Below are 26,683 nucleotides of genomic sequence, written 5' to 3' on the forward strand. Positions count from 1 at the left end.
AAACTAATCCTGTATTTTCCTACTAATAAATGCAACGTCTTGTTATCAATCGTAATATTGAAGTATTACTCAATGGGGCGGCACGGTGGCATAGTGGTTAGCACTGTTGCCTCACTGCCCAGGGACCCGAGTTCAATTCTGGCTTTGAGTGACTGTCTGTGTGAGTTTGCACGTTCTCCCCGGGTCTGTGTGGTCTCCTCCAAGTGCTCCGGCTTCCTCCCACAGTCCAAAGATGTGCAGGTGAAGTGGATTGGCCATGCTAAATTGCCCCTTAGTGTGCAAGGATGTGAAGGTTAGGTGGGGTTATAGGTTACAGGGATAGGGCGGGAGAGTTTCTGAGGGTCGGTGCAGACTTGATGGGCTGAATGACCTCTTTCTGCACTGTAAGGGCTCTATGGTTGAATGGCAATTTTCTCCTTAAACTTTCCCCTGTGAGCTCGTCTACCAGAAATATCACAAAATTGTGCCGTTGCATTGTTCAAGAGCTCCTTGAAATATTCCAGAGTTTTCACCTCTGCTGCTCTTCTGATATGTTTATTCCAGATGTTATCAAGGAAAATTCCTTGACATCAGTTCGATTGTTTAGCTTCATCCGATTTGAATCTACATCCCCATCTCCTATTTTTAAATGGATTTCAATTTCATTCAAAACAATATTCCATATTTATCTTTCATTCTTCATACTATTTTTTGGATCTCGATAACAACAGGTGCCTTCTTTCTCCAATTTTTCTTCATAACATGGGTCTTTTCTCAAGGTATCAGCGTTCTGGGTCTTTGCACAACCTCTTAAGGGTCAGTCTCTCCCTAGTGCCTCAGTGAACAAAGCCAAATACAGTAATCATGGTGCAGTCTGACTATTTATCCATGGTTTCCTTACACTTAGGTTCAATCATTTTGACTATGTTGCTGAACGATCGATTGACTTTGCTACCTCCCAGCAATGCCCGGAAGATCAATTGCCCATTGCGTGAGACTACTGGGAAAGCCTGGAGGGTTGGTAACCCTGGGATATAGGGCAGGAAATAATTGGACCGGGAGTGACCTGTGACTCTGTTGCAAAACCCCTGGAGTTGAGGGGAGGAAATTAGAGCAATGTAATGATGAGGAAGAGTTGTGAATCCACTGATTAATTACGCCGTAAGTAAAACTCCCTATTTTATCAGTTTATATCGCTGTGTCTCTTCCATCCGGTTCTATCACCCCAGACATTCCATTAGATGCCTGTAAGCCTGTCTCTCTCCAGTGAATACAAATGCAAGGCATCAAATTTGCTTGGCAGCACAAACACTGAGGCTGTTGCCTTGTTTCCCCCTTTGCAACCACTCTGGAGGTATAATGGCCTTTCGGATCCAAGTTTTTGCACTGCCTTACATCATGGCCCATTGTCATAGTCCTGGTGTTATTTTAAGCATTATAGCTCTGTTTGCTTTGGCTGCAGCTTTCAGATACTGGCATGAATTTTACGATTTTTGTTCCAAAGTATTGTCTCGGGCGGGAAAAGCAGTGGGCAGCCTGCTGCTTGCCTTCCCACTGTATTTTGAGATACTTTGTGAAACAAAATGGAAGGGGCAGGTCCTATGACGCCATGAGCCCGTCTTGCCAGCAACGTAAGTTTTTAAAAGATTGGGGTGTCCTTTAAAAATCAAAATCAAAACATTAACCTCCCACGGAACTCCCTCCCCTCCATCCCACCACTGGCCAACGGCATCACAGAGGCATCAGACTGTGCCAGCATGGGAGAGTCTCTGCTCTTTTCCATTGGATTTTTCAGAGTAATCTCCCACTATCAGTGTAAGCATTGCAAAAGATTGAATTACAATTTTGCACAAAATTTTACAATCCAATTTTCAGAGATCTTCTACCTGAGAAGTAGGCCCCTCCACAAAACTGTCACCCCCCCTCTCCCCCGGGGTCAATTAATCACCACTGCGAGTTTCCGCTAATTGCTTTAACTTGCAGAAGGCCCCCAAATTTAAGTTAGTTAAATTAAGTTCTTGTGGGCATAGAGACACTAATAGGTATTTGTTGGAAAGCTTTTGAATGATTTTTTTAAAGGATTCACTGAGGAGCTGACTACACTATCCAGACAAAATTGGTTTAAAACATTTGTAGTGTTCCAGTGAAGCTCAATACAAGCTTGAGGATCTTACGATTAGGAACTATACAACCTTCTGGAATAACTTCAGGTCATGAGCCCTGACTTAATTTGGAATCTTTTCCTTTGCCAAGTGTTAGCCGGCATCTTCTTGGCATGCTTTTGTTTTTAAACAGAGCTGGCCATTATTCACTCTGGATTCATACTTTGTTCCTTTACAAATATTAGCACTTGCTTTGCTTTTGTTCCATTACATCTTTGCCGCCATCTCTCCTGCCGTCTATCGTATCCCAGACCTTTTCCACTATTCTACCACCCCCGCCATTTTAACAGTATAAAACCCATCACATCGTTACTCCCCTTGCAGTTCTGTACAAGAGTCACATTGGGCTTGGAAATGTTAACTCTGTTTCTCCTTCCACAAATGCTGCCAGACCTGTTGGCTTTTTCCTGCACTTTGTTTTTATTTTGGATCTCCAGTATTCACACTATTTTGGTTTAATTTGTTTTAAACATTGCCTGATTGCGCTGGCTCATGGCAGATTTTTATGTGGCAAGTCTGAGCGGGAACTCCAAGGTAAAGGAAAATACACTTCTCAAAATGAGCCAGATTTGAGCGCAATTTGCGCAAGTGTCACATCTAAAGCACAAACTCTGCCAAGAATAAAACATTAAATATTACCATAAATGCGTGAGTTGTGCACAAAAGATTTAATGCTGTGTTACCTTCATGATTGGAGTCCAATCCATAGTGTGTTTAAATGTATTTAAAAAATGGTGTAAACCATAGGTTAGCTATAATTACTGAAAATATGACTTAGCAGCAATTTAACAGTAACTTATCCCAATAGGTTATAAAAACATTTGACTGAACAAATAAAAGGGAGTATTAAATTGATAAGGCTTCTCGCTGGAAAAATAACAATGGACGGGATATTCCGGCTCTTCCTGCTGCTGGGATCTTCCCGTTGTGGCTTCCCAAGCGACAGGGCTGGTGAGCCATATAAAATGGAATAGATAACACCCGGACAGGAGGTTCCTGCCGGCAGAAAACAAGAAAGTATACAAGAACGGTTCTTGCAGATATAACTGAGCATTCTTCCCGTGTTGTAGAAAATCCAAATTCTTCTCAGTTGCAATTAGTTCTGACTTAAAGCTAAACTGAAGTAAAACATACAACATCAAGAACCGCCAAAACAATAGACCTGAAGGATCCAAGAGGGTGACGGGTTGTCCAAAGGAGAATAGACAGACGGTGAATAAAATCTTACCAGAAAAATTATCTTCTTTTATAACTCATCTCGCAGAAACTGTAGAATATCCAGCTCACAGAAATTGGGAAAGGGGCTTACATACATAATGTACTAACATACAAATAAGGGAGAGGAGTAGGTCATTCAGCCACTCGAGTGTGCTCCACTATAGATATCATGACTGAACCAATTGTGGCCTAACTCTACTTTCTCGTCGACCTCTTATGCCTTTCGACACCCTTGTCAATCGAGAATCTATCGAACTCAGCCTTAAAAACATTCAATGACCCAGACTCCACTGCTCTCGGAGGAGGAGAAATCGACAGACCAAATACTCTCTGAGAGAAAAACATTGGCTGGATTCTCCGTTTTTGGACTATGTCACCACGTCGTCGTAAAAACTGTGGCTTTTCACGCCAGAAAAACTGGCTTGTAAGGGCCACATATTCATAGTCCTGCAGGGGGCTAGCAGTGAACCATGCAAATTAGCAGCTTGTGCTGCAGATAGGGGCCCCCGCGCTTCCGGGTAAGAGGCCGCGCCGTGGTCCATGGCGGACACAGACTGTGGAGCTGGACCTGAAACATAATGCCCCTGACTCGGACTGCTCACCCAAAAATTGCCTTGTCCCGTAGAAGTCCCCCCCCAACCCCCACCCTCCGATCGGCCCACTCCCGACCATGGCTGGCACGAACTGAGTCCGCAGCCCCCACGCTAGTATCCCGACCGGCGGGACCATGTTAGATCCACGCCGTCAGGACTTCGGCCGGTCGGGGGCGGAGAATGGCGGGGCGGGCCTCCAGCAATGGCCGCAGGTAGGGGATTTGCGGTGTGGCATACTTGCCGAGAGTGCCATTTTTCGGGGCCCGGATAACCGGCGTCGGTCCCGATTCCATGCGGGGAAATGGATTCTCCCCCCCAACGCTGGCCGCGATTTCAGCATCGGGGTGTGGACAATCCAGCCCATTATCTTTATTGCCGTCTTAAATGGAGATGATCTTAAATGGGAAACTCCTTACTTTTAAATAATAGAGAAGAAGAGAATGGTAGTCTCATTATCATTGGGCTGCATGTAACAGGGAGGTTTGCTGCACAAGGAGAGAACCTGAAGTTCAGATCCACAGGGATTGAAGTCTATCCTGCTTTTGTGGACTAATGCACAGAAAGTCTGCATGAAGGGATAGGACCTGCATATTTGCACAGTCAATCCCTTGGCTTTGAGTCTACCAGTGATGGACCATGTGTGGGGTGCCACAACTCAATAAATAACCCTGAGGTGGCCCGAATGATTTCTGCTGCAGCTGGCCCAGGTCTTGTTTCTAGGGTTCTCTAAGGTTCTGGTGCTGACTTTTGATCTGAAAGGAAACCTTGTTGGAGGCTGACAATGCCTTTTCAGGAAGGTAAATGGGTGACTTTAGATATTACTATTATCCCAGGTAGTTGAAGCCAGTTCCTGACAACTAAAAGGCTGGGAGCACAGAACCAGGTCATTTTGGCATATGATTTCCTAAAGGGGTTCACTTACTTTATTCATCGGCTCGATAACTATGACTGAGAAATTTAGTGACAAGCGTGGTTGAGTTGTGCCACAAAGGAACTCCTGTCTGAAGAGTCCTGCGTTGCCAGTTCAATTGTTCGATCCTTTTTTAAAAAATATCAATTAAAAAAATAAATTTAGAGTATCCACTTCTTTTTTCTTCACTTAATGGGAATTTTAATATGACCAATCATCTACCTTGCAGGCACGGGAGAAGACGCAAATCCCCCATGGGCAGCAGCACAGAGGTGGGCAGCTGGTGGACTCCGTGGTCAGGGCATCCGGCCATGGCGGCCAGTATGGGTGCTGGCATGTGGTGCAGGAGGGGAGCGTGCACACTGTTTGCGGGTGGCACCCGGTTGCTCTCCGGGTTGGGGAGGAGGGTAATGGGTGTGTGGGACAGGGTTAGTGCCAGGGGCATGGTGCTGCCTATTCACGCTGGCCAGCCTGAGGAGGTCCGGCAGTGTTTTGCAGCACTGTTGTCCAGTCTTGGCAGTGGGGCCCATGGCACTCATGGCCTCTGCCACCTGCGCCCAGGCCCAGTGTACGGCGGCGGATAGCAGTCTCTTTTTCACCCCGGGTACAGGATATCCCGCCTCTCCTCCATGGTGTTCATCAGGGTCTCCAGCTTGGCATCTGCGAATTGGAGTGCTGCTCTCCAGGTACGACCTCCGCAAAGCCATCCGAGATGCCAAGAGAGAACATCAAACCAAGCTAGAGTCACAGACAGACTCTCGGCTGTTGTGGCAAGGACTAAACAACATAACAGGCTACAAGCGAAGCCGAGCAGTATCTCCGGCAGCAGCGCACCCCTCCCCGATGAACTCAATGCATTCTATGCTCGGTTCGAGCAGGGTAACCAACAATCCGCTGTTGAGTGCCCCAGCAGCCCACAACTCACCCATACCCACCATCACAGCTTCCGAAGTCAGATTGGCCTTCCTGAAAGTGAACTCTCGGAAGGCGACCGGCCCGGACGGGGTCCCTGTCGTGCACTCAGAGCCTGCGCGGACCAGCTGGCAGAGGTATTCGCGGACATCTTTAACCTGTCCTTACTCCACTCTGAGGTCCCCACCTGCTTCAAGGAGACCACCCGGTGCCAAAGAAGGACCAGGCAACGTGCCTCAATGACTACCGTCCGGTGGCCCTGACTTCAGTCGTAATGAAGTGCTTCGAGAGGTTGATCATAAAGCGCACCACTTCCATACTCCCAGAACACCTTGATCCACTGCAATTCGCATAACGTCGCAACCGGTCCACAGGAGACGCCATTTCCCTGCCCGACACCCATCCCTAGAGCATCTCGACAACAAGGACTCCTGCATCAGACTCCTATTTATTGACTACAGCTCCGCCTTCAACACCATAATCCCAGCCAAGCTCATATCAAAGGTCCAAAACCTAGGACTTGGCTCCCCATTCTGCAACTGGATCCTCGATTTTCTTTCTTTTTTAAAAAACAAATATATTTTATTCAAGCTTTTTGGCCAAACATAACAATACGTAGTGTTTCTTTTACACAGCAATAAAGCAATATAAATAACCGTGGCCAGTTTTAAACAAATAAATAAATAATATATAAACAAAAACAAAACTAAATGGCAACTGCCTTGTCCAAAATAGATACTCTCCAAAAATACAATCCAACAATCCAATATACAATTACATATACCAAATACCTTTACATATACAGTAACATCCCTGAGAGTCCATCCAATTCCTCCCCCCCGCCCTTCGCCCCCCCCCCCGCCCCGCCCCCGCCCTTCGCCCCCCCCGCGCCCTCCGCCCCCCCGCCCCCCCCCGCCCTCCGCCCCCCCCGCCCTTCGCCCCCCCCGCCCTTCGCCCCCCCCGCCCTTCGCCCCCCCCCGCCCTTCGCCCCCACCCCACCCGCGCCCCCCCGCCCTTCGCCCCCCACCCCACCCTCGCCCCCCCCGCTCTTCGCCCCCCCCCGCTCGCCGCCCCTCGCCCCCCCCTCCCTTCGCCCCCCCCGCCCTTCGCCCCCCCCCACCCTTCGCCCCCCCGCTCGGCGCCCCCCCCGCCGCTCGCCGCCCCCCCCCGCCGCTCGCCGCCCCCCCGCCGCTCGCCGCCCCCCGCCGCCCCCCCCTCGCCCTCCCCCCTCCGCCCCCCCCTCCGCCCCTCGCCCCCCCCGCCCCTCGCCCCCCCCCCCTCGACCCCCCCCCCTTCGCCCCCCCGCCCCTTCGCCCCCCCCCCCTCGACCCCCCCCCTCCGCCCCCCCCCCGCCGCCCCCTCGCCCGCCCCCCCCTCGCCCCCTCGCCCCCCCCCCCCGCCGCCCCCTCGCCCGCCCCCCCCCTCGCCCCCTCGCCCGCCCCCCCCCTCGCCCCTCGCCCCCCCCCCCCGCCGCCCCCCCCCGCGCCCCCCCCCCCGCCGCCCCCCCTCGCCCCCCCCCCTCGCCGCCCCCCCTCCCCGCCCCCCCCCCCTCGCCCCCCCCCCGCCGCCCCCCCCCTCCGCCCCCCCTCGCGCCCGCCCCCCTCGCCGCCCCCCCTCCCGCCCCCCCCCCTCGCCCCCCCCCCCCGCCCGCCCCCTCGCCCTCCCCCGCCCGCCCCCTCGCCCCCCCCCCGCCCGCCCCCCTCGCCCCCCCCCTCCCCCCTCGCCCCCCCCCCCGCCGCCCCTCGCCCCCCCCCCGCCGCCCCTCGCCCCCCCCCCCCGCCGCCCCCTCGCCCCCCCCCCCTCGCCCCCCCCCCGCCGCCCCCTCGCCCCCCCCCCGCCGCCCCCTCGCCCCCCCCCGCCGCCCCCTCGCCCCCCCCCCGCCGCCCCCTCGCCCCCCCCCCGCCGCCCCCTCGCCCCCCCCCCGCCGCCCCCTCCCCCCGCCGCCCCCTCCCCCCCCCCGCCGCCCCCTCCCCCCCCCGCCGCCCCCTCCCCCCGCCGCCCCTCCCCCCGCCGCCCCCTCCCCCCGCCGCCCCCTCCCCCTCCGCCCCCCCCGCCCCGCCCGCCCCGCCCCTCGCCCGCCCGCCCCGCCCCTCGCCCCCCCGCCCCGCCCCTCGCCCCCCCCGCCCTTCGCCCCCCCCCGCCCTTCGCGCCCCCCCCGCCCTTCGCGCCCCCCCCCATCGCCCCCCACCCTCCGCCCTTCGCCGCCCCCCCCCGCCCCCGCCGCCCGCCCCCGCCCCCCGCCCCCCCGCCCTCCGCCCCCCGCCCTTCGCCCCCCCCGCCCTCCCCCCCCCGCCCTCCGCCCGCCCTCCGCCCCGCCCCCCCCCGCCTCCGCCCCCCCCCCGCCCCGCCCCCCCCCGCCCTCCGCCCCCCCCCGCCCTCCGCCCCCCCCCCTCCGCCCTTCGCAACCCCCGCCCTTCGCCCCCCCCCGCCCTCCGCCCCCCCCGCCCTTCGCCCCCCTGCCCTTCGCCCCCCACCCCACCCTCGCCCCCCCCGCCCTTCGCCCCCCCCGCCCTTCGCCCCCCCGCGCCCCCCCCGCCCTTCGCCCCCCCCGCCCTTCGCCCCCCCGCCCTTCGCCCCCCCCCGCCCTTCGCCCCCCCCGCCCTTCGCCCCCCACCCCACCCTCGCCCCCCCCGCCCTTCGCCCCCCCCCGCCCTTCGCCCCCCACCCCACCCTCGCCCCCCCCCGCTCTTCGCCCCCCCGCCCTTCGCCCCCCCGCCCCCCCCGCCCTTCGCCCCCCCGCCTTTCGCCCCCCCCCGCCCTTCGCCCCCCCCCCGCCCTTCGCCCCCCCCGCTCTTCGCCCCCCCGCTCTTCGCCCCCCACCCCACCCTCCGCCCCCCCCTTTCGCCCCCCCCCTTTCGCCCCCCCCACCCTTCGCCCCCCCCGCCCTTCGCCCCCCCCGCCCTTCGCCCCCCCGCCCTTCGCCCCCCCGCCCTTCGCCCCCCCCGCCCTTCGCCCCCCCCGCCCTTCGCCCCCCCACCCACCCACCCTTCCCCCGCTCTTCGCCCCCCCGCTCTTCGCCCCCCACCCCACCCTCGCCCCCCCCACCCACCCACCCTTCCCCCGCTCTTCGCCCCCCCCGCTCTTCGCCCCCCACCCCACCCTCGCCCCCCCCCGCTCGCCGCCCCCCCCCGTCGCCCCTCGCCGCCCCCCCCCGTCGCCCCTCGCCCGTCGCCCTCGCCCCGTCGCCCCTCGCCCTCGCCCCCCCGTCGCCCCTCGCCCTCGCCCCCCCGCCCCTCGCCCCCCCCCCGTCGCCCCTCGCCCCTCGCCCCCCCCGCCCCTCGCCCCCCCCCCTTTCGCCCCCCCGCCCCCCCCTTTCGCCCCCCCTCCCCCCCCTTTCGCCCCCCCTCGCGCCCCCCCTCGCCCCCCCGCCCCTCGCCCCCCCCGCCCCTCGCCCCCCCCGCCCTTCGCCCCCCCCGCCCTTCGCCCCCCCCCGCCCCTCGCCCCCCCCCCCGCCCTTCGCCCCCCCCCGCCCCCTCGCCCCCCCCCCGCCGCCCCCTCGCCCCCCCCCGCCGCCCCTCGCCCCCCCCGTCGCCCCTCGCCGCCCCCCCCGCCCCCCCGACCCTCGCCCCCCCCGCCTTTCGCCCCCCCCCCGCCCTTCGCCCCCCCGCCCCCTCGCCCCCCCCCCGCCGCCCCCTCGCCCCCCCCCGCCGCCCCTCGCCCCCCCCGTCGCCCCTCGCCGCCCCCCCCCCGTCCCCGCCCCCCCTCGCCCCCCCGTCGCCCCTCGCCCCTGCCCCCCCGCCCTCGCCCCCCCCGCCCTTCGCCCACCCCCCTTTCGCCCCCCCCGCCCCCCCCCTTTCGCCCCCCCCCTTTCGCCCCCGCCCTTCGCCCCCCCCGCCGCCCCTCGCCCCCCCCCCCGCCGCCCCCTCGCCCCCCCCCCCGCCGCCCCCTCGCCCCCCCCGCCGCCCCCTCGCCCCCTCGCCCCCCCCCGCCGCCCCCTCGCCGCCCCCTCGCCCCCCCCCCGCCGCCCCTCGCCCCCCCCGCCGCCCCCTCGCCCCCCCCCGCCCCTTCGCCCCCCCGCCCCTTCGCCCCCCCGCCCCTTCGCCCCGCCCCTTCGCCCCCCCCGCCCTTCGCCCCCCCCCGCCCCTTCGCCCCCCCCCGCCCTTCGCCCCCCCGCCCTTCGCCCCCCCCGCTCTTCGCCCCCCCCGCCCCCCCCCGCCCTTCGCCCCCCCCCTTTCGCCCCCCCCTTTCGCCCCCCCCTTTCGCCCCCCCCCACCCTCGCCCCCCCCCGCTCTTTGCCCCCCCCCCGCCCCTCGCCCCCCCCCGCTCTTTGCCCCCCCCGCCCCTCGCCCCCCCCGCCCTTCGCCCCCCCGCCCTTCGCCCCCCCCGCCCTTCGCCCCCCCCCCTTTCGCCCCCCCGCCCCCCCCCTTTCGCCCCCCCCCGCCCTTCGCCCCCCCTCGCCCCCCCCACCCTTCGCCCCCCCCGCTCTTCGCCCCCCACCCCACCCTCGCCCCCCCCGCTCGCCGCCCCCCCGCCGCCCTCGCCCCCTCGCCCCCCCCGCCCCCGCCCCCTCGCCCCCCGCCCCTTCGCCCCCCCCGCCCCGCCCTTCGCCCCCCCGCCCCCCGCGCCCCCCCCCCCCCCCCCCCCCCCGGGTTGCTGCTGTTGTCTATTTCTTTTCCATTCCCTCTATCTTTCTGTGAGGTAGTCGACGAACGGTTGCCACCGCCTGGTGAACCCCTGAGCCGAACCCCTTAACACGAACTTAATCCGTTCCAACCTTATGAACCCTGCCATATCGTTTATCCAGGTCTCCACCCCCGGGGGTTTGGCTTCCTTCCACATTAACAATATCCTGCGCCGGGCTACGAGGGACGCAAAGGCCAACACGTCAGCCTCTCTCGCCTCCTGCACTCCCGGCTCTTCTGCAACCCCAAATATAGCCAACTCCCAGCTAGGTTCGACCCGGACCCCCACCACCATCGAAAGCACCTTTGTCACCCCCACCCAGAACCCCTGCAGTGCCGGACATGACCAGAACATGTGGGTGTGATTCGCTGGGCCTCTCGAGCATCTCGCACACCTATCCTCTACCCCCAAAAATTTACTAAGCCGTGCTCCAGTCATATGCGCCCTGTGTAGCACCTTACATTGTATCAGGCTTAGCCTGGCACAAGAGGACGATGAGTTTACCCTACGTAGGGCATCAGCCCACAGCCCCTCCTCAATCTCCTATCCCAGTTCTTCTTCCCATTTCCCTTTCAGCTCATCTACCATGATCTCCCCCTCGCTCCTCATCTCCCTGTATATGTCCGCCACCTTACCGTCCCCCACCCATGTCTCTGAGATCACTCTATCCTGCACTTCCTGCGTCGGGAGCTGCGGGAATTCCCTCACCTGTTGCCTCGCAAAAGCCCTCAATTGCATATACCGAAATGCATTCCCTTGGGGCAGCCCATATTTCTCCGTCAGCGCTCCCAGACTCGCAAACGTCCCATCTACAAATAGATCTCTTAATTGTACTACCCCAGCTCTTTGCCATGCTCCAAATCCCCCATCCATTCTCCCCGGAACAAACCTATGATTGTTTCTTATCGGGGACCGCACCGAAGCTCCCATCCCTCCCCTATGCCGTCTCCACTGCCCCCAAATTTTCAATGTAGCCGCCACCACCGGGCTTGTGGTGTATTTCTTTGGTGAGAACGGCAACGGCGCCGTCACCATTGCTTGCAGGCTAGTCCCCCTGCAGGACGCCCTCTCCAATCTCTTCCACGCCGCTCCCTCCCCTTCTCCCATGCACTTACACACCATTGAAACATTGGCGGCCCAGTAGTACTCGCTGAGGCTCGGTAGTGCCAGCCCCCCCCTGTCCCTACTACGCTGCAAGAATCCCCGCCTCACTCTCGGGGTCTTCCCAGCCCACACACAACTCATAATGCTCTTCTCAATTCTTTTGAAAAAAGCCTTCGTGATCACCACCGGGAGGCACTGGAACACAAAAAGGAATCTCGGGAGAACCACCATTTTAACCGCCTGCACCCTACTTGCCAATGACAGGGACACCATGTCCCATCTCTTGAAATCCTCCTCCATCTGTTCCACCAACCGTGTTAAATTAAGCCTATGTAATGTACCCCAATTCTTGGCTATCTGGATCCCCAGGTACCGGAAGTCCCTTGTTACCTTCCTCAATGGTAAATCCTCTATCTCTCTGCTTTGCTCCCCCGGATGCACCACAAATAGCTCACTTTTCCCCAGGTTCAGTTTATGCCCTGAAAAATCCCCAAACTCCCCAAGTATCCGCATTATCTCTGGCATCCCCTCCGCCGGGTCCGCCACATATAACAACAAATCATCCGCATACAGAGATACCCGGTGTTCTTCCCCCCCCCCCTAAGTACTCCCCTCCACTTCCTGGAACCCCTCAGTGCCATGGCCAGGGGCTCAATCGCCAGTGCAAACAATAACGGGGACAGAGGACATCCCTGCCTCGTCCCTCTATGGAGCCGAAAATAGTCAGACCCCCGTCCATTCGTGACCACACTCGCCATCGGGGCCCTATACAGCAACTGTACCCACCTGATATACCCGTCCCCGAAGCCAAATCTCCTCAACACCTCCCGCAAATAATCCCACTCCACTCTATCAAATGCTTTCTCGGCATCCATCGCCACCACTATCTCCGCTTCCCCCTCTGGTGGGGGCATCATCATTACCCCTAGCAGCCTCCGTATATTTGTATTCAGCTGTCTCCCCTTCACAAACCCAATTTGGTCCTCATGAACCACCCCCGGGACACAATCCTCTATCCTCGTTGCCATTACCTTGGCCAGAATCTTAGCGTCCACATTCAGGAGGGAAATAGGCCTATAGGACCCGCATTGCAGCGGGTCTTTTTCCTTCTTTAGGAGGAACGATATCGTTGCCTCTGACATAGTCGGGGGCAGCTGCCCCCTTTCCCTCGCCTCATTAAAGGTTCTCATCAGTAGCGGGGCCAGCAAGTCCATCTATTTCCTATAGAATTCAACTGGGAATCCATCTGGTCCCGGGGCCTTCCCCGCCTGCATGCTCCCAATCCCTTTCACTACTTCCTCCGTCTCAATCTGTGCTCCCAGTCCCGCCCTCTCCTGCTCCTCCACCTCAGGAAATTCCAACTGATCCAGAAAGCACATCATTCTCTCCTTCCCATCCGGGGGCTGAGCTTCATATAATCTTTCATAAAATGCCTTGAACACTCCATTCACTCTCTCCACTCCCCGCTCCATCTCTTCCTCCTCATCTCTCATCCCCCCTAGCTCCCTCGCTGCTCCCCTCTTCCTCAGTTGGTGGGCCAGCAACCTGCTCGCCTTCTCCCCATATTCGTACTGTACACCCTGTGCCTTCCTCCATTGTGCCTCTGCGTTACCTGTAGTCAACAAGTCAAATTCTACATGTAGCCTTTGCCTTTCCCTGTACAGTCCCTCCTCCGGTGCCTCCGCATATTGTCTGTCCACCCTCAGAAGTTCTTTCAACAACCGCTCCCTTTCCCTACCTTCCTGCTTTCCTTTATGTGCCCTAATAGATATTAGCTCCCCTCTAACCACTGCCTTCAGCACCTCCTAGACCACTCCCACCTGAACCTCCCCATTATCATTGAGTTCCAAGTACCTTTCTATACACCCCCTCACCCTTAAACACACACCCTCATCTGCCAATAATCCCATGTCCATTCTCCAGGGTGGACGCTGTTCTTTTTCCTCTCCTATCTCCAGGTCCACCCAATGTGGAGCGTGATCCGAAATAGCTATAATCGTGTACTCCGTTCCCGTCACCTTCGGGATCAGTGCCCTTCCCAAAACAAAAAAGTCTATCCGTGAATAAACTTTGTGGACATAGGAGAAAAACGAAAACTCCTTACTCCTAGGTCTACTAAATCTCCAGGGGTCTACTCCTCCCATCTGCTCCATAAAGTCCTTAAGCACCCTCGCTGCAGCCGGCCTCCTTCCGGTCCTGGACCTCGATCTGTCCAGCCCTGGGTCCAGCACCGTATTAAAATCTCCACCCATTACCAACTTCCCCACCTCTAGGTCCGGGATACGTCCTAACATACGCCTCATAAAGTTGGCATCATCCCAGTTCGGGGCATATACGTTCACTAAGACCACCGCCTCCCCTTGCAATTTGCCACTCACCATCACGTATCTGCCCCCACTATCCGCCACTATGGTCTTTGCCTCAAACATTACCCGCTTCCCCACTAGTATAGCCACCCCCCTGTTTTGTGCGTCTAGCCCCGAATGAAACACCTGCCCCACCCATCCTTTGTGAAGTCTGACCTGGTCTATCAGTTTCAGATGCGTCTCCTGCAGCATAACCACATCTGCCTTAAGTTTCTTTAGGTGTGCGAGTACCCGTGCCCTCTTTATCGGCCCGTTCAGCCCTCTCACATTCCACGTGAGGATCCTCGATTTTCTGACCAACAGACCACAATCAGTAAAAATGAACAACAACACCTCGTCCACAATAGTCCTCAACACTGGGGCCCCGCAAGGCTGCATACTTAGCCCCCTACTCTACTCCCTGTGCACACACAACTGCGTGGCAAAATTTGGTTCCAACTCCATCGACAAGTTTGCTGACGATACGACCATAGTGGGCCAGATCTCGAATAACGACGAGTCAGAATACAGGAGGGAGATAGAGAACCTAGTGGAGTGGTGCAGCGACAACAATCTCTCCCTCAATGCCAGCAAAACTAAAGAGCTGGTAATTGACTTCAGGAAGCAAAGTACTGTACACACCCCTGTCAGGAACAACGGGGCCAAGGTGGAGATGGTTAGCAGCTTCAAATTCCTCGGAGTGCACATCTCCAAAAATCTGACCTGGTCCACCCATGTCGACGCTACCACCAAGAAAGCACAACAGCGCCTATACTTCCTCAGGAAACTGAGGAAATTCGGCATGTCCACATTAACCCTTACCAACTTTTACAGATGCACCATAGAAAGCATCCTATCCGGCTGCATCACAGCCTGGTATGGCAACTGCTCGGCCCAGGATCGCAAGAAACTTCAGAAAGTCGTGAACACAGCCCAGTCCATCACACAAACCTGCCTCCCATCCATTGACTCCATCTACACCTCCCGCTGCCTGGGGAAAGCGGGCAGCATAATCAAAGACCCCTCCCACCCGGCTTACTCACTCTTCCAACTTCTTCCATCGGGCAGGAGATACAGAAGTCTGAGAACACGCACGAACAGACTCAAAAACAGCTTCTTCCCCGCTGTCACCAGACTCCTAAATGACCCTCTTATGGACTGACCTCATTAACACTACACCCCTGTATGCTTCATCCGATGCTGGTGCTTATGTAGCTACATTGTATATCTTGTGTTGCCCTATTATGTATTTTCTTTTCTTCCCATGTACTTAATGATCTGTTGAGCAGCTCGCAGAAAAATAACTTTCACTGTACCTCGGTACACGTGCCAATAAACAAACCCAATCCAATCCAATGCTGCCATCTTGTTGGCTGGGATGAGTGTGTGTAGGAAATCGAGTGCTAATATGCAACTGCAGCTTGTCAGACTTTCGCGTTCCAATCACGACCCTGGCGAATCGGGCACTGTTTTTCATTGGAACCACTCGAGTTCCACGTTTCGTTGGATGCTAGCCCATTAACGGTTCATGAATTGATCTAGTTATCATAGAAGCCCACGATTCAGTCTGGGCATCAACACTTCGTCTCTGAAACAGAGAATCCCACCCACTGTCTTTATTTTAATTTCGACATTTGGCATAATTAGTTAATGACGTTGCAATTAAATAACGGCCAATTTTTAGGGTCCTTGTCCATAGGAACAGAAGTAGGTAATTCATCTCAAATGTATTCTGCCTTTTAATTTGATCGCTAATTTCAAAAAGACAGTAAAAAAGATTGGCTGCAGTGCATTCGTGACTTTCCCTTAGTTGCTGAGTTGACCTGTTCTTTTTCAGGTTTGAAGAACGCTGTAGCAGTAAGTTCAATGTTTCCTAAGGTGCTGTATAAAGTAATTCAGACATAAACAAATGAATATGGAAATAACAAGGGATTAATAAAACAGCAATTGCGCACTTTTCAATAATTAGTTTTGGACTTTCCTTAATGTGTTGGCAGCAGGTGCAGTAAAATGCCAGAGATGAGGTCTCAGAAAGTATAACCTAAGCTGTCAATCTTTTCCTACGTAGGGTACAGACAACAAATTGGAACAAATCCAATCATTGGATGAGTGGCTCATTGGCACTACTGAAACAGAATTGCAAACTTATTACAAGTGAGAGCTGTGGTTTATGTATTTTGCACTAAAAATGTGAAACAAAATCAGAGCAAAATATAAATTTGTTCTCACTTTCAAAAATGTTGCAATGTTTCATACTTGTCACTGACAACGACCCAAGTTGAATGTAACCTTGCTACCACCTCCTGGTGCCCAAGCAGATGAAGTGATTTAGGGTTGAGATGTTAGGATCCCAAAATTATTTGTAATTTGTAAAATTGAGTGTGGTAATATAATCTGGGCCTAGTTTTAAGGCCGATTAAATTGGATATCCTAAATTAAAGAATTGGGCATTTTAAAATCATACTGCAGTCAAACCTCAGGAAGGCTGTTGGAATCCAGACTTGACCAAAGTCAAGCTGCTAGAACATGGCTGGGCCTGTCCCATTCAATCACCCATCAACGATCATCACACTCTACTGAGATCCAGCATGAGATCATCGTACCTCATTGAAATGCACAGGTCTACTGTCCGTAGCCCAGATCGAGCTGGACTTTCCATCATCCAGAGTAACCACCTTCTATCTACCTTCTATGGGAACAGGTCATAAGCAGCCTGTGGTAATACCAGGTATTGCAGTACCTAAGAGGTGGATGACCATTGGTTAGACCCAGGAGTCTACCATTGGCGGTTGTACATAGCTCCGCCCTGAGAGGCGGAGTATAAGAACCGGTGCCATCCCAGCAGCCTTCACTTTCTGTATCGAAGCTGCTGGGGAAGAGTTCTAGCAGATTACAGCCTTCAGTTATGAACCACTTCGTCTTGAGAGTAATTGATTGCGCATCAATTTAATCTGCTACAACTTCAGTTGGAAGGATGGATCTCCGTATCAAACTGGAGTGCCTTCAGCTCAACCCCCACGCAGACAACTCTGCTGCTATTTTTAAACATTGGCTGGCGTGCTTTAAGGGCTACCTTGACACGGCCGCCGACACCCCCACGGAAGGACAGAAGATGCATCTCCTACGCTCACGGGTCAGCCCTGGGATCTACCCTCTTATCGAGGAGGCGGCGAATTATGCTGCCGCGATCAGCTGCTAGAAGGACATTATATCTGCCTTGTGAACCAGGTCTACGCTCGTCACCTGCTGGCGACTAGGAGGCAAAGCCCCGAGGAAACGTTGGAAGACTTCTACCAGGCGCTGCTGGTGCTGGGCTGAAATTGTGGCTGCCCGCCAGTTTCGGGGAGCGAGCACACAGAACTTTTGATCAGGGTTGCTTTTGTGGCCGTTATGACCTCCCCCGATATCCGCCGAAGGCTCCTAGAACGGGACACGCTTGGGCACGGGCCCTGGCAGAGTCCATGGACGTTGCCTATAAAAACGCGCTGTCATTTGCACCCAATCGCGCGGCGGCCCCCTGGGCTGCGTGGCACCCTGCAGCGGCAGCCCCTCAGACCTACCCCCTGACCCCGCAAGCCTGCGCGGCGAGACTGCCCACTAACGCCGCCGGACCCCGCTGTTTCTTCTGCGGGCTGGCGAATCATTCCCGCCCGCGTTGCCCGGCCCACACCGCCACCTGCAAAGGGTGCGGCAAGAAGGGCCACTATGTGGGGGTCTGCCAGGCCCGCGCCGTGGCCGCGGTCTCCAGCGACTATCGGCAACCTCCCCTTCAGGCCCCGACCGCCCAGCGCTCACCGCCACCCCCCTATCCTAAGGCCACGTGCGACCCGCGGGCGCGGCCATTTTGCCCTTCGGACACCACACTGGATGGGTGGGGGCCGCCATTTTGTCCCTCGCCGCCGCCATCTTCTTCATCCCCGGACTCCATGTGCGACCCATGGGTGACGCCATCTTGGATGGGGCCCCAGGCCCCCAGCACAGCCGACTACACGCTGCCCGACCAGAACCCTCAATTACTTCAACTGGCCTCGGTGACTCTAGACCAGAGTCGGCCCCGGATGCTTGCAACAGCTACAACGACGATCTCCATCAATGGCCACGAGACGTCTTGCTTGATTGACTCTGGGAGCACGGAAAGCTTTGTTCACCCCAACGCGGTAAGGCGCTGTTCTCTTGTCACTCATCTCGTAAATCAAAGGATCTCCCTGGCCTCCGGGTCACACTCGGTGGAGATAAAGGGGTTCTGCCTAGCGAACCTCACTGTCCAAGGCAGGGAATTCCGCAATTTCCACCTGTACGTCCTGCCGCACCTCTGCGCAGCCACCCTCCTTGGGCTGGATTTCCAGTGCCATCTGCAAAGCCTGACCTTTAAATTTGGCGGCCCTATCCCCCCCTTACCGTCTGCGGCCTCGCGACCCTTAAGGTCGACCCGCCTTCCCTATTTGCGAACCTCACCCCGGATTGCAAACCCGTCTCCACCAGGAGCAGAAGGTACAGTGCCCAGGACTGGACCTTCATCAGGTCAGAGGTCCAAAGGCTGCTGAGGGAAGGGGTCATCGAAGCGAGCAACAATCCCTGGAGAGCTCAGGTAGTGGTGGTAAAGACCGGGAAGAAACATAGGATGGTCATTGACTACAGTCAGACCATCAACAGGTTTACGCAGCTGGATGCGTACCCTCTCCCCCGTATAGCCGACCTGGTGAACAGGATCGCGCAATACAAGGTTTTCTCCACGGTGGATCTCAAGTCTGCCTACCACCAGCTACCCCTCTGTAATGGTGACCGCAAGTACACTGCCTTCGAAGCAGATGGGCGACTCTATCACTTTTTAAGAGTTCCCTTCAGTGTCACAAACGGGGTCTCGGTCTTCTAGCGAGAGATGGACCGAATGGTTGACCGGTACGGCTTACGCGCAACGTTCCCGTATCTGGATAACGTCACCACCTGCGGCCATGACCAGCAGGACCACGACACCAACCTCCGCAAATTTCTCCAGACCGCGAAACTCCTTAATTTGACATACAATAAGGATAAATGCGTGTTTAGCACCGACCGTCTAGCCATTCTAGGCTACGTAGTGCGAAGTGGAGTCATAGGCCCCGACCCTGAGCGCATGCGCCCCCTCATGGAGTTCCCCCTCCCTCACTGCCCCAAGGCCCTAAAGCACTGCCTCGGGTTCTTCAGCTATTATGCACAGTGGGTCCCCAATTACGCAGACAAAGCCCGACCCCTGATCCAGTCCACAACCTTCCCCCTGTCGACGGAGGCCCGCCAGGCCTTCAGCCGCATCAAAGCAGACATTGCAAAAGCCACGATGCGCGCCATCGACAAGTCCCTCCCCTTCCAGGTCGAGAGTGATGCGTCCGACATAGCTCTGGCGGCCACCTTTAATCAAGCGGGCAGGCCTGTGGCTTTCTTCTCCCGTACTCTCCATGCTTCCGAAATTCGCCATTCCTCGGTCGAAAAGGAGGCCCAGGCCATAGTAGAAGCTGTGCGACACTGGAGGCATTACCTGGCCAGCAGGAAATTCACTCTCCTCACAGACCAACGGTCGGTGGCCTTCATGTTCGATGATGCACAGCGGGGCAAGATTAAGAAATACAAGATCTTGCGGTGGAGGATAGAACTCTCCACCTACAATTACGAGATCTTGTACCTATCGGGGAAGCTGAACGAGCCACCTGATGCCTTGTCCCGCGGCACTTGCGCCACCGCACAAGTGGACCGCCTCTGGTCCCTCCACGAGGACCTCTGCCACCCGGGGGGTCACTCGTTTTTTTCATTTAATCAAGACCCGCAACCTGCCCTACTCCATCGAGGACGTCAGGACAGTCACCAGGGACTGCCAAATCTGCGCGGAGTGCAAACCACACTTCTACCGGCCAGAGTGGGCGCACCTGATAAAGGCTTCCCATCCCTTTGAACGCCTCAGAATGGATTTCAAAGGCCCCCTCCCCTCCACCGACCGCAACACGTACTTCCTTAACGTGAGTGACGAATACTCCTGGTTCCCATTCGCCATCCCCTGCCCAGATATGACCACAACCACCGTCATCAAGGCCCTCCAGGGTATCTTTACGCTGTTCGGTTTCCTCGCATACATTCACAGTGATAAGGGGTCCTCCTTTATGAGTGGCGAACTGCATCAGTTCCTGCTCAGCAAGGGCATCGCCTCGAGCAGGACGACAAGTTACAACCCCCGGGGAAATGGGCAGGTAGAGAGGGAGAACGGAACGGTCTGGAAGACTGTCCTGTTGGCCCTATGGTCCAGAAATCTCCCAGTCTCCCGATGGCAGGAAGTCCTCCTGGTGGCCCTCCACTCCATCTGGTCACTGCTCTGTACAACCACAAACCAGACACCTCATGAACGTCTCCTTGTTTTCCCCAGGAGGTCCTCCTCCGGGACCTCGCTCCCATCCTGCTTCGGAAACATGTGAGGGCGCACAAGTCAGACCCGTTGGTCGAGAGGGTCCACCTGCTGCACGCCAATCCCCAGTATGCCTACGTAGTGTTCCCTGACGGCCGGCAGGACACAGTCTCCCTTCGGGACCTGGCGCCCGCTGGAGCCCCACGCGCACCCAAACCATTGCCCCCCCCCCCCCGCAGCACCTGACTGGAGGGTCAGCACTCCCGCCGCTCCTGCCTAGGCCCGACCACACACCGACGCCCCCTACAGGCGCTTTCCCCCCCGTCCACCTTTTGCCCCAACAGCACTGCCTAGGGGTGACGAAGCTGCCAGGGAGAACGACATCACGTTCCCGGAGTCGCAACCGCCGGGACCCTCATCAGAATTACCGCCGAGGCCCAGACGCTCCGAAAGGACGACCAGGCCACCCGATCGACTGATTGCTGCACTATGAACACTTTGTAAATTCCCTTGACATCACGGTACCTCCATACCTGGTCATACCATGCGAAAGGCGACTATTAATGCTGGCCACCACCCCCGCCGGGCTCTTTTTTACCAGGGGGGTGAATGTGGTAGTACCAGGTATTGCAGCACCAAAGAGGTGGATGACCATTGGTTAGACCCAGGAGTCTACCATTGGCTGTTGTACATAGCTCCTCCCTGAGAGGCGGAGTATAAGAACCGGTGCCATCCCAGCAGCCTTCACTTTCTGTATCGAAGCTGCTGGGGAAGAGTTCTAGCAGATTAAAGCCTTCAGTTATGAATCACTTCGTCTTGAGAGTAATTGATTGCGCATCACAGCCCACCAGTGCTAGGACACTTGGGGCGGGCTCAGGTGGCCTGGGTCAAACAGTCATCAACTGGACCACTGCCTCCTGGGACCTCCTCCCAAGACCTCATTGGCCGGAAGCCAGAGAAGTTTCTGGAAAGATGGGAGAGAGGGGGATAAAGGTAGGCATCTCAGAAACACCAGCAGCAAAGACTCAGTGTGTGAGGTGACCTTGACCAGACCAGAAGGAAGGAAGGATGCAAGCAAGGAAGAAACAGCCAGCAAGAATCACCGTCGCAAAGAGGAACCAGAGGGACTCAGGGGTCGGATCTACAGCTTACCAAACCACGTTTGTGGGTAGTATACTCAAATCCTTGGTGTTTCTTGCATATACAGTGGGTAATTTACGGGTTAACTATATTTAATAAAGCGTGTTGCATTATATCTGTGTCCATACTTTGTCCTCCTCATAAATAAAGACACCTGGGTAAACTTTAATTAAGGAGCTGGATGAAGTACCTGAATTGGACACATACAACATGAGGAAATGGTCCTGCACCGCAGGAGTGATAATACTGACCAATAGGTATCTTTTATGTTACAACAAACTTTAATTTAAACACAGAACTAACCACATTAACAACAAAGAAATAGCTTTACAATTAACAGTGACAACAGTTATTAAGTAAAAGCAGAAACTTTAACTCACTTCCCAAACCTGCCTCTGTAATCCAATTAAGCAAACCAATACTGTCCAAATGACACTTGTGAATAAAGTTAACAACCGGGTTTCTACTTGCTTTTCTCTGTGCAAAATCTTTGGAGAGGGAACCTTTCAGGATCAAAACTGAAACACGTCTGTTCAGATTAAAACACTAGGAAGAACTAACTTTTCAGACAGACCTGTCTCCTCCACATAATTACATCATCTTTACCCAAAGCATAAGGTATTTTTCTGTCTCCTTCCAGAAGATGTCCCACGATCTGTTTCGCCAGGACCAAACACAATACCCCTCATAAATTATCTATACCCCAGTTGTCTTTTAAAGGTAAACAGTATTTCATTAGCAGAGCACTTCACCAGCAAAATCAATAATTACCACACTTTTACGATCCCTCAATCACAGCTTTAACAATGATACTGTCTGTATGCTTCGAAACCAAGGTTTTAATAACATTACTGCAAGAAAATATATAAAATGACAATTTCTCCTCCAGCAGGTCCTCTTAACCTTTGTGAATTTTACCAACCACCAGACTCTCATTTAATTTTAAGGACTGAAAGAAGTTAACTATCCTGTTAGCTGTTCTTGGTTGCTCAAAGTCATTAAGGGTGTGTAAGCAGTACAAAGGTTTGAGTAACGCATTTGCAAGTGTTGTTTCTGGGCAGAAGCATGACATATTACTCATTAAAATTCTGTTGCATTGAAACCCCAGAGAAAGATGGCTGAACTTTATAGATGTGTCCAAAGTCCATTATGCATCACGTCAAGCGTTGGGCATCACTTTGGAATGAAATAAAAAGTGTAATAAAATAAATTAGATTTAATCTTCCCTCCTCATTCAGCTGTCAAGAAATTACGGTCTAGATTTAACTTCCGACAACCATTCACTTACAGATTTCAAAGACAAACAGTAATACACAATTATTAATCCTACCTCGATAGTTGATTATTTCAGTGCCAAGGACTGGGGTCATCTCCAGCACCGTGATAAAGGCCTTGTCCATCGAAGTTAAAGGGAATGGAGACATGCGGTGTCGTCGTGCCACCTTGCTGATGTCAACTGCACTGTGACCTAGATGCAGAAAGAATTAGTAGAATCGTTATTTCTGCCGGTTGTGCATCAAAAAATTAAGGCTAAGCACGGAGCGTACTCCTCAACTAGCTCAAAAGCCAAGCCAATAATCAGAAAAAGTCACCCTTTGGGATTGTGTGTTTTTAAACTGGTGCTCAATAAATTCCTTATTCAAGAATTCAGTACCTGTACTGAACAATCACAACTTCTTCAAAGCCTGTTCACAATGTTTTTAATTTGGTGAAGTGGGGAGAAAGGGATGAAAAGATAAACTGTGAGCAGTAAAGAAGAATTTTTACCAAAAAAACACAATTTCCAGGGCTATAAGAAGCTAATTATTTATTTTATTTTGGACCAAATTCTAAGAGAAATTCAGAGGGCTCCACACTGGAGCTATGTGCTATGGCCTCCACGGCTTTACTCATCACTATTTCTGCTGCCACTTCCTTTAAGATTCTAGCATGTAGACCACCAGGCCCTGGGGGCTTGTCTGCCTTCAATCCCAATAGTTTGTTCAGCACTTTTTCCCTGTTGATGATGATTATTCTAAGTTCCTCCCTTTCTATTACCTCTTCATTACCTGTTACTATTTGGATGGTACTGGTGTCCTCCACTGTGAAAACGGAGGCTAAATATTGATTAGCATTTTCAGCATTTCTGTGTTCTCTACTATTAACTCTCCATTATCTTCTTCCAACATTCACTTTAGCTAGTCTCTTCCCTTTTATATACTTATAGAAGCTTTTGCTGTGCTTTTTTATCGTTTGTGCTAGCCTCATTTCATAATTTACCATTGCTGTTTTTATTACCTTTTTAGTAACCCTCTGTTGATCTTCAAAAGATTCCCAATCTCCCCAGCCTGCGACTGGCCTTTGCAATATGGTATGCCTTAGTTTTTGTCTTTATGTTATTGTGGTTAGATGCACATATGCATATCTGTATATAATTTCACCAATGTATATAACTGTGTATAACAGTACCAATGTATATAGCTGATGATCAATACACGTGTTGACAGTTATGACCTCCTGCCAGTAGGTGGAACCAGACACACATGGAGACACTCATATGTATCGGATGACGGACGAGACGCAGCAGGACAGACAACAGGACAGTCGCATCTCACCTTAGCTCTACAGTAATTTAGATATAATTGTACATAGATTTAGTTACCTCCCCACCTGTTAAGAATAAATACTTGTTATAATCATACATTGATGATCAAGGGAGCCAGAGAACACAACAGTTACCTTTAATTTTCTTGCTTAGCTTTGGATGATAACCCCTTTTATCTTCTTCTCTGGAATATATTTTACTTGGGAAGAATTGAATATCTCCTCAAACAATGGCCTATCAACTGTCCTACCTTATGGTCTTCATGCCCAGTCCATCAGGGCCAAACCTGTCCTTATGCCTATGTAATTACCTTTTGAAAAAAAAAACCCCAAAACGCATTTGAACAGAGCAGAACCTCTGACCTTGTTTACCTATGTCATTGGTACCTACATGGACCACGACAACTAGATCTTTACCCTCCCACTCCAAGCTCCTCTGCAGCCCAGATGAAATATCCCGAACCTGAACACCAGGTAGGCAACACAACCTTCAATACTTTTGATCCTGGTCACAGAGAACAGTGTATACGCTTTAAAAAGTATGCGTGGAATTTAACGGAAACATTTCTAAGTTCATTTGTGACAGGTTTGCAGGGAGCTTCCCGTTGGCTCTGCTGGCGAGTTCTCCACAGCTATCAAAGGCACTTAGGGCGTGATTTAACTAATTGAGAACAAAGTCCCATAGTGAGCGCATTTAGCTGCATGTTTCCCGGCGCTCGCAGTGCAGAGAAACACATGGCTATAAAACATTAGGTAAGGGGCCTCAGCGTGGAACGCGTGGCTGAGGCTTGCACACAGCCTGTTTTCTACACGGAGGAGCCCCACTCGCCGGAACCCTTCCGTATAGCGAGAGATCGGGACACCATTTTTAAATCTACGATGCACTCCCCCGTCCCCCCCAACACCCGCACAGGCCACCCACGGTCCGATTGCCAGCACACAAAAAATGTCACTGTGGCACCTTGGCAGTGCCAATGTCAGTCGGCAGTGCCACCCGGGCACCTTGGAAGTGCCAGCCTAGCACCCATGTGGCATTGCTAGAGTGCCAGGGTGCCCGGGTGGCACCAGCAGTGTCAGAGTACCACCCTGCCCAGAGGACATGCACCTAGGGGCCTCCGATCACCTGGGAGACCATCATGAGTGCCGTTCCATCTGGTCCCCGTTTCTGAAAACCAGCACTGAATGGTGCTCGTCTGAGGTCTCCAACGTGAAGGAGATTTATCGCATGCCTCGGGTAACTCGGGAACCTGCACATTGTCTTACTTTAATATTCAGATTTGCCCAAAAGTGATCCCCCCATTACATTGCAACATCTCGCGAGATCCAGGGAGTGGGGTCTCCAGGCATCTATCGGCCATATTGCACCACAGTCAGCTGCTTTTGGGGCACATGGGCACTACCCCACACACTCCCAAGTCAAGACACCCTGCTACGGGGTCCCTGGGGCGGCCCCCTCTTTGGGCCCCCCATGCCCCTTACAGCCCCTTCTCCCTTCCCAACCTTCACCCTCCCAAACTCTGAGGCACCTACTTACCCACCCTTCAAACCCCCCTTCCACCTTCCTTTCATGGACATCGCCCCCTTCGGGCTCTAACCATTGGCAACGCCACCCTGGCACCTGGACACCCTTGCACTGCCACCCTGGCAGTAACAGCAGGGCAACTTGGCAGTGTCACCAGGGCACCTTGGCAGTGCCAAGGTGCCGGTGTTCGGAGGGAGGGGCCACCCTCCCCTATCCCTGACAACCAAGGGGCCGCCAATGGCCCGGGAGGCCACTGGGTGCCATTCCGCCTGGTCTATGTTTGTGTGGACCAGTACCGAAGTGCACCCAGCTGCAGCCTCGCTGGGGAGGCTGGTAGATCCTCAGTAAGCTCGCAGAATTAGATTCAAAACCTACTTAGGCGCGTGCCGCTTGGTCATGCCCCTTTTGGGCAGGATTCTGATTCCGATGCCTCGTAGGACTTGGGTATATCCCGCGAAGTGTAAAGGCTGCCGGGAAACCCACGGGAAGCCTGTCCCGGGATCTGTAACATTCAGATGCACAGCCATAGTGTTGAGGAAATTATGGGATGTGGTCATCGCAGTTACTTTTATTCTGCTTTTCATCGACTCTCAAGAGTTGACCTTGATAATGTGAATGTCCCATCAAGAGAGTGGATATCTATTTTCAAAATGTACAAGCTCATACTCTTGCCCAAATTAACCTAACTGAAATAAAAGCACATATTTCTGGTGTCTCCAAGCCTGCCTTTAATGAATAAACTACCTGAGTGAAAACCTGCAACATTTTCAATTGCCAACCAGCCTGGGGCAAATTAGCTTCCAGCTTTGGTGAATTCAAACTAAATTGAACTAGAGTAATTTAGCGGTTTGTGAACAGCACTACTGTGTTCATTCTACAAACCATCATGTCTTCCCATTTCACCTGACCCCCAGTGACATGTTGAAATTCCTCTCAGCAGATTAGCTCTTTTTCTGCACTTCTCTCACTCCTCGGTTCAGGTAGCTATGCCAACAGTAAGTTCATTTACTAAGTCCCAAAACACTGATCTAGATGTTACAAGATGTACAAGGCAAAAGACCATTTGATCCACCGAAGGACATTAATTATACCATTAGGCTATTGTTATGGGCCAGGATTTGGAGAACACCAAAGTATACCATGGATGAAGGAAACATGCTATTTCTGATAGGGAAAAGGATCATTGATTAAGCCATTTTGTTATAAATATTAAAGCCCAGTTCAA

The 26,683-nt window shown here is 54.6% G+C and overlaps 1 protein-coding gene across 16 annotated transcripts in view; it reads right to left on the reverse strand.

The window, feature by feature from the left end:
* LOC140396543 (gephyrin) overlaps positions 1 to 26,683 on the reverse strand; it is a 799,798-nt gene that overhangs the window by 149,568 nt on the left and 623,547 nt on the right. For all 16 annotated transcript variants that reach the window (XM_072485332.1, XM_072485277.1, XM_072485374.1 and 13 more), the window contains one exon: positions 22,684 to 22,821. In XM_072485332.1, the coding sequence (XP_072341433.1) occupies positions 22,684 to 22,821 (138 nt within the window). The remainder of the gene's footprint in view (positions 1 to 22,683; positions 22,822 to 26,683) is intronic.

Source organism: Scyliorhinus torazame, chromosome 2 (assembly GCF_047496885.1).
Source record: "Scyliorhinus torazame isolate Kashiwa2021f chromosome 2, sScyTor2.1, whole genome shotgun sequence".
NCBI classification, from domain to species: domain Eukaryota; kingdom Metazoa; phylum Chordata; class Chondrichthyes; order Carcharhiniformes; family Scyliorhinidae; genus Scyliorhinus; species Scyliorhinus torazame.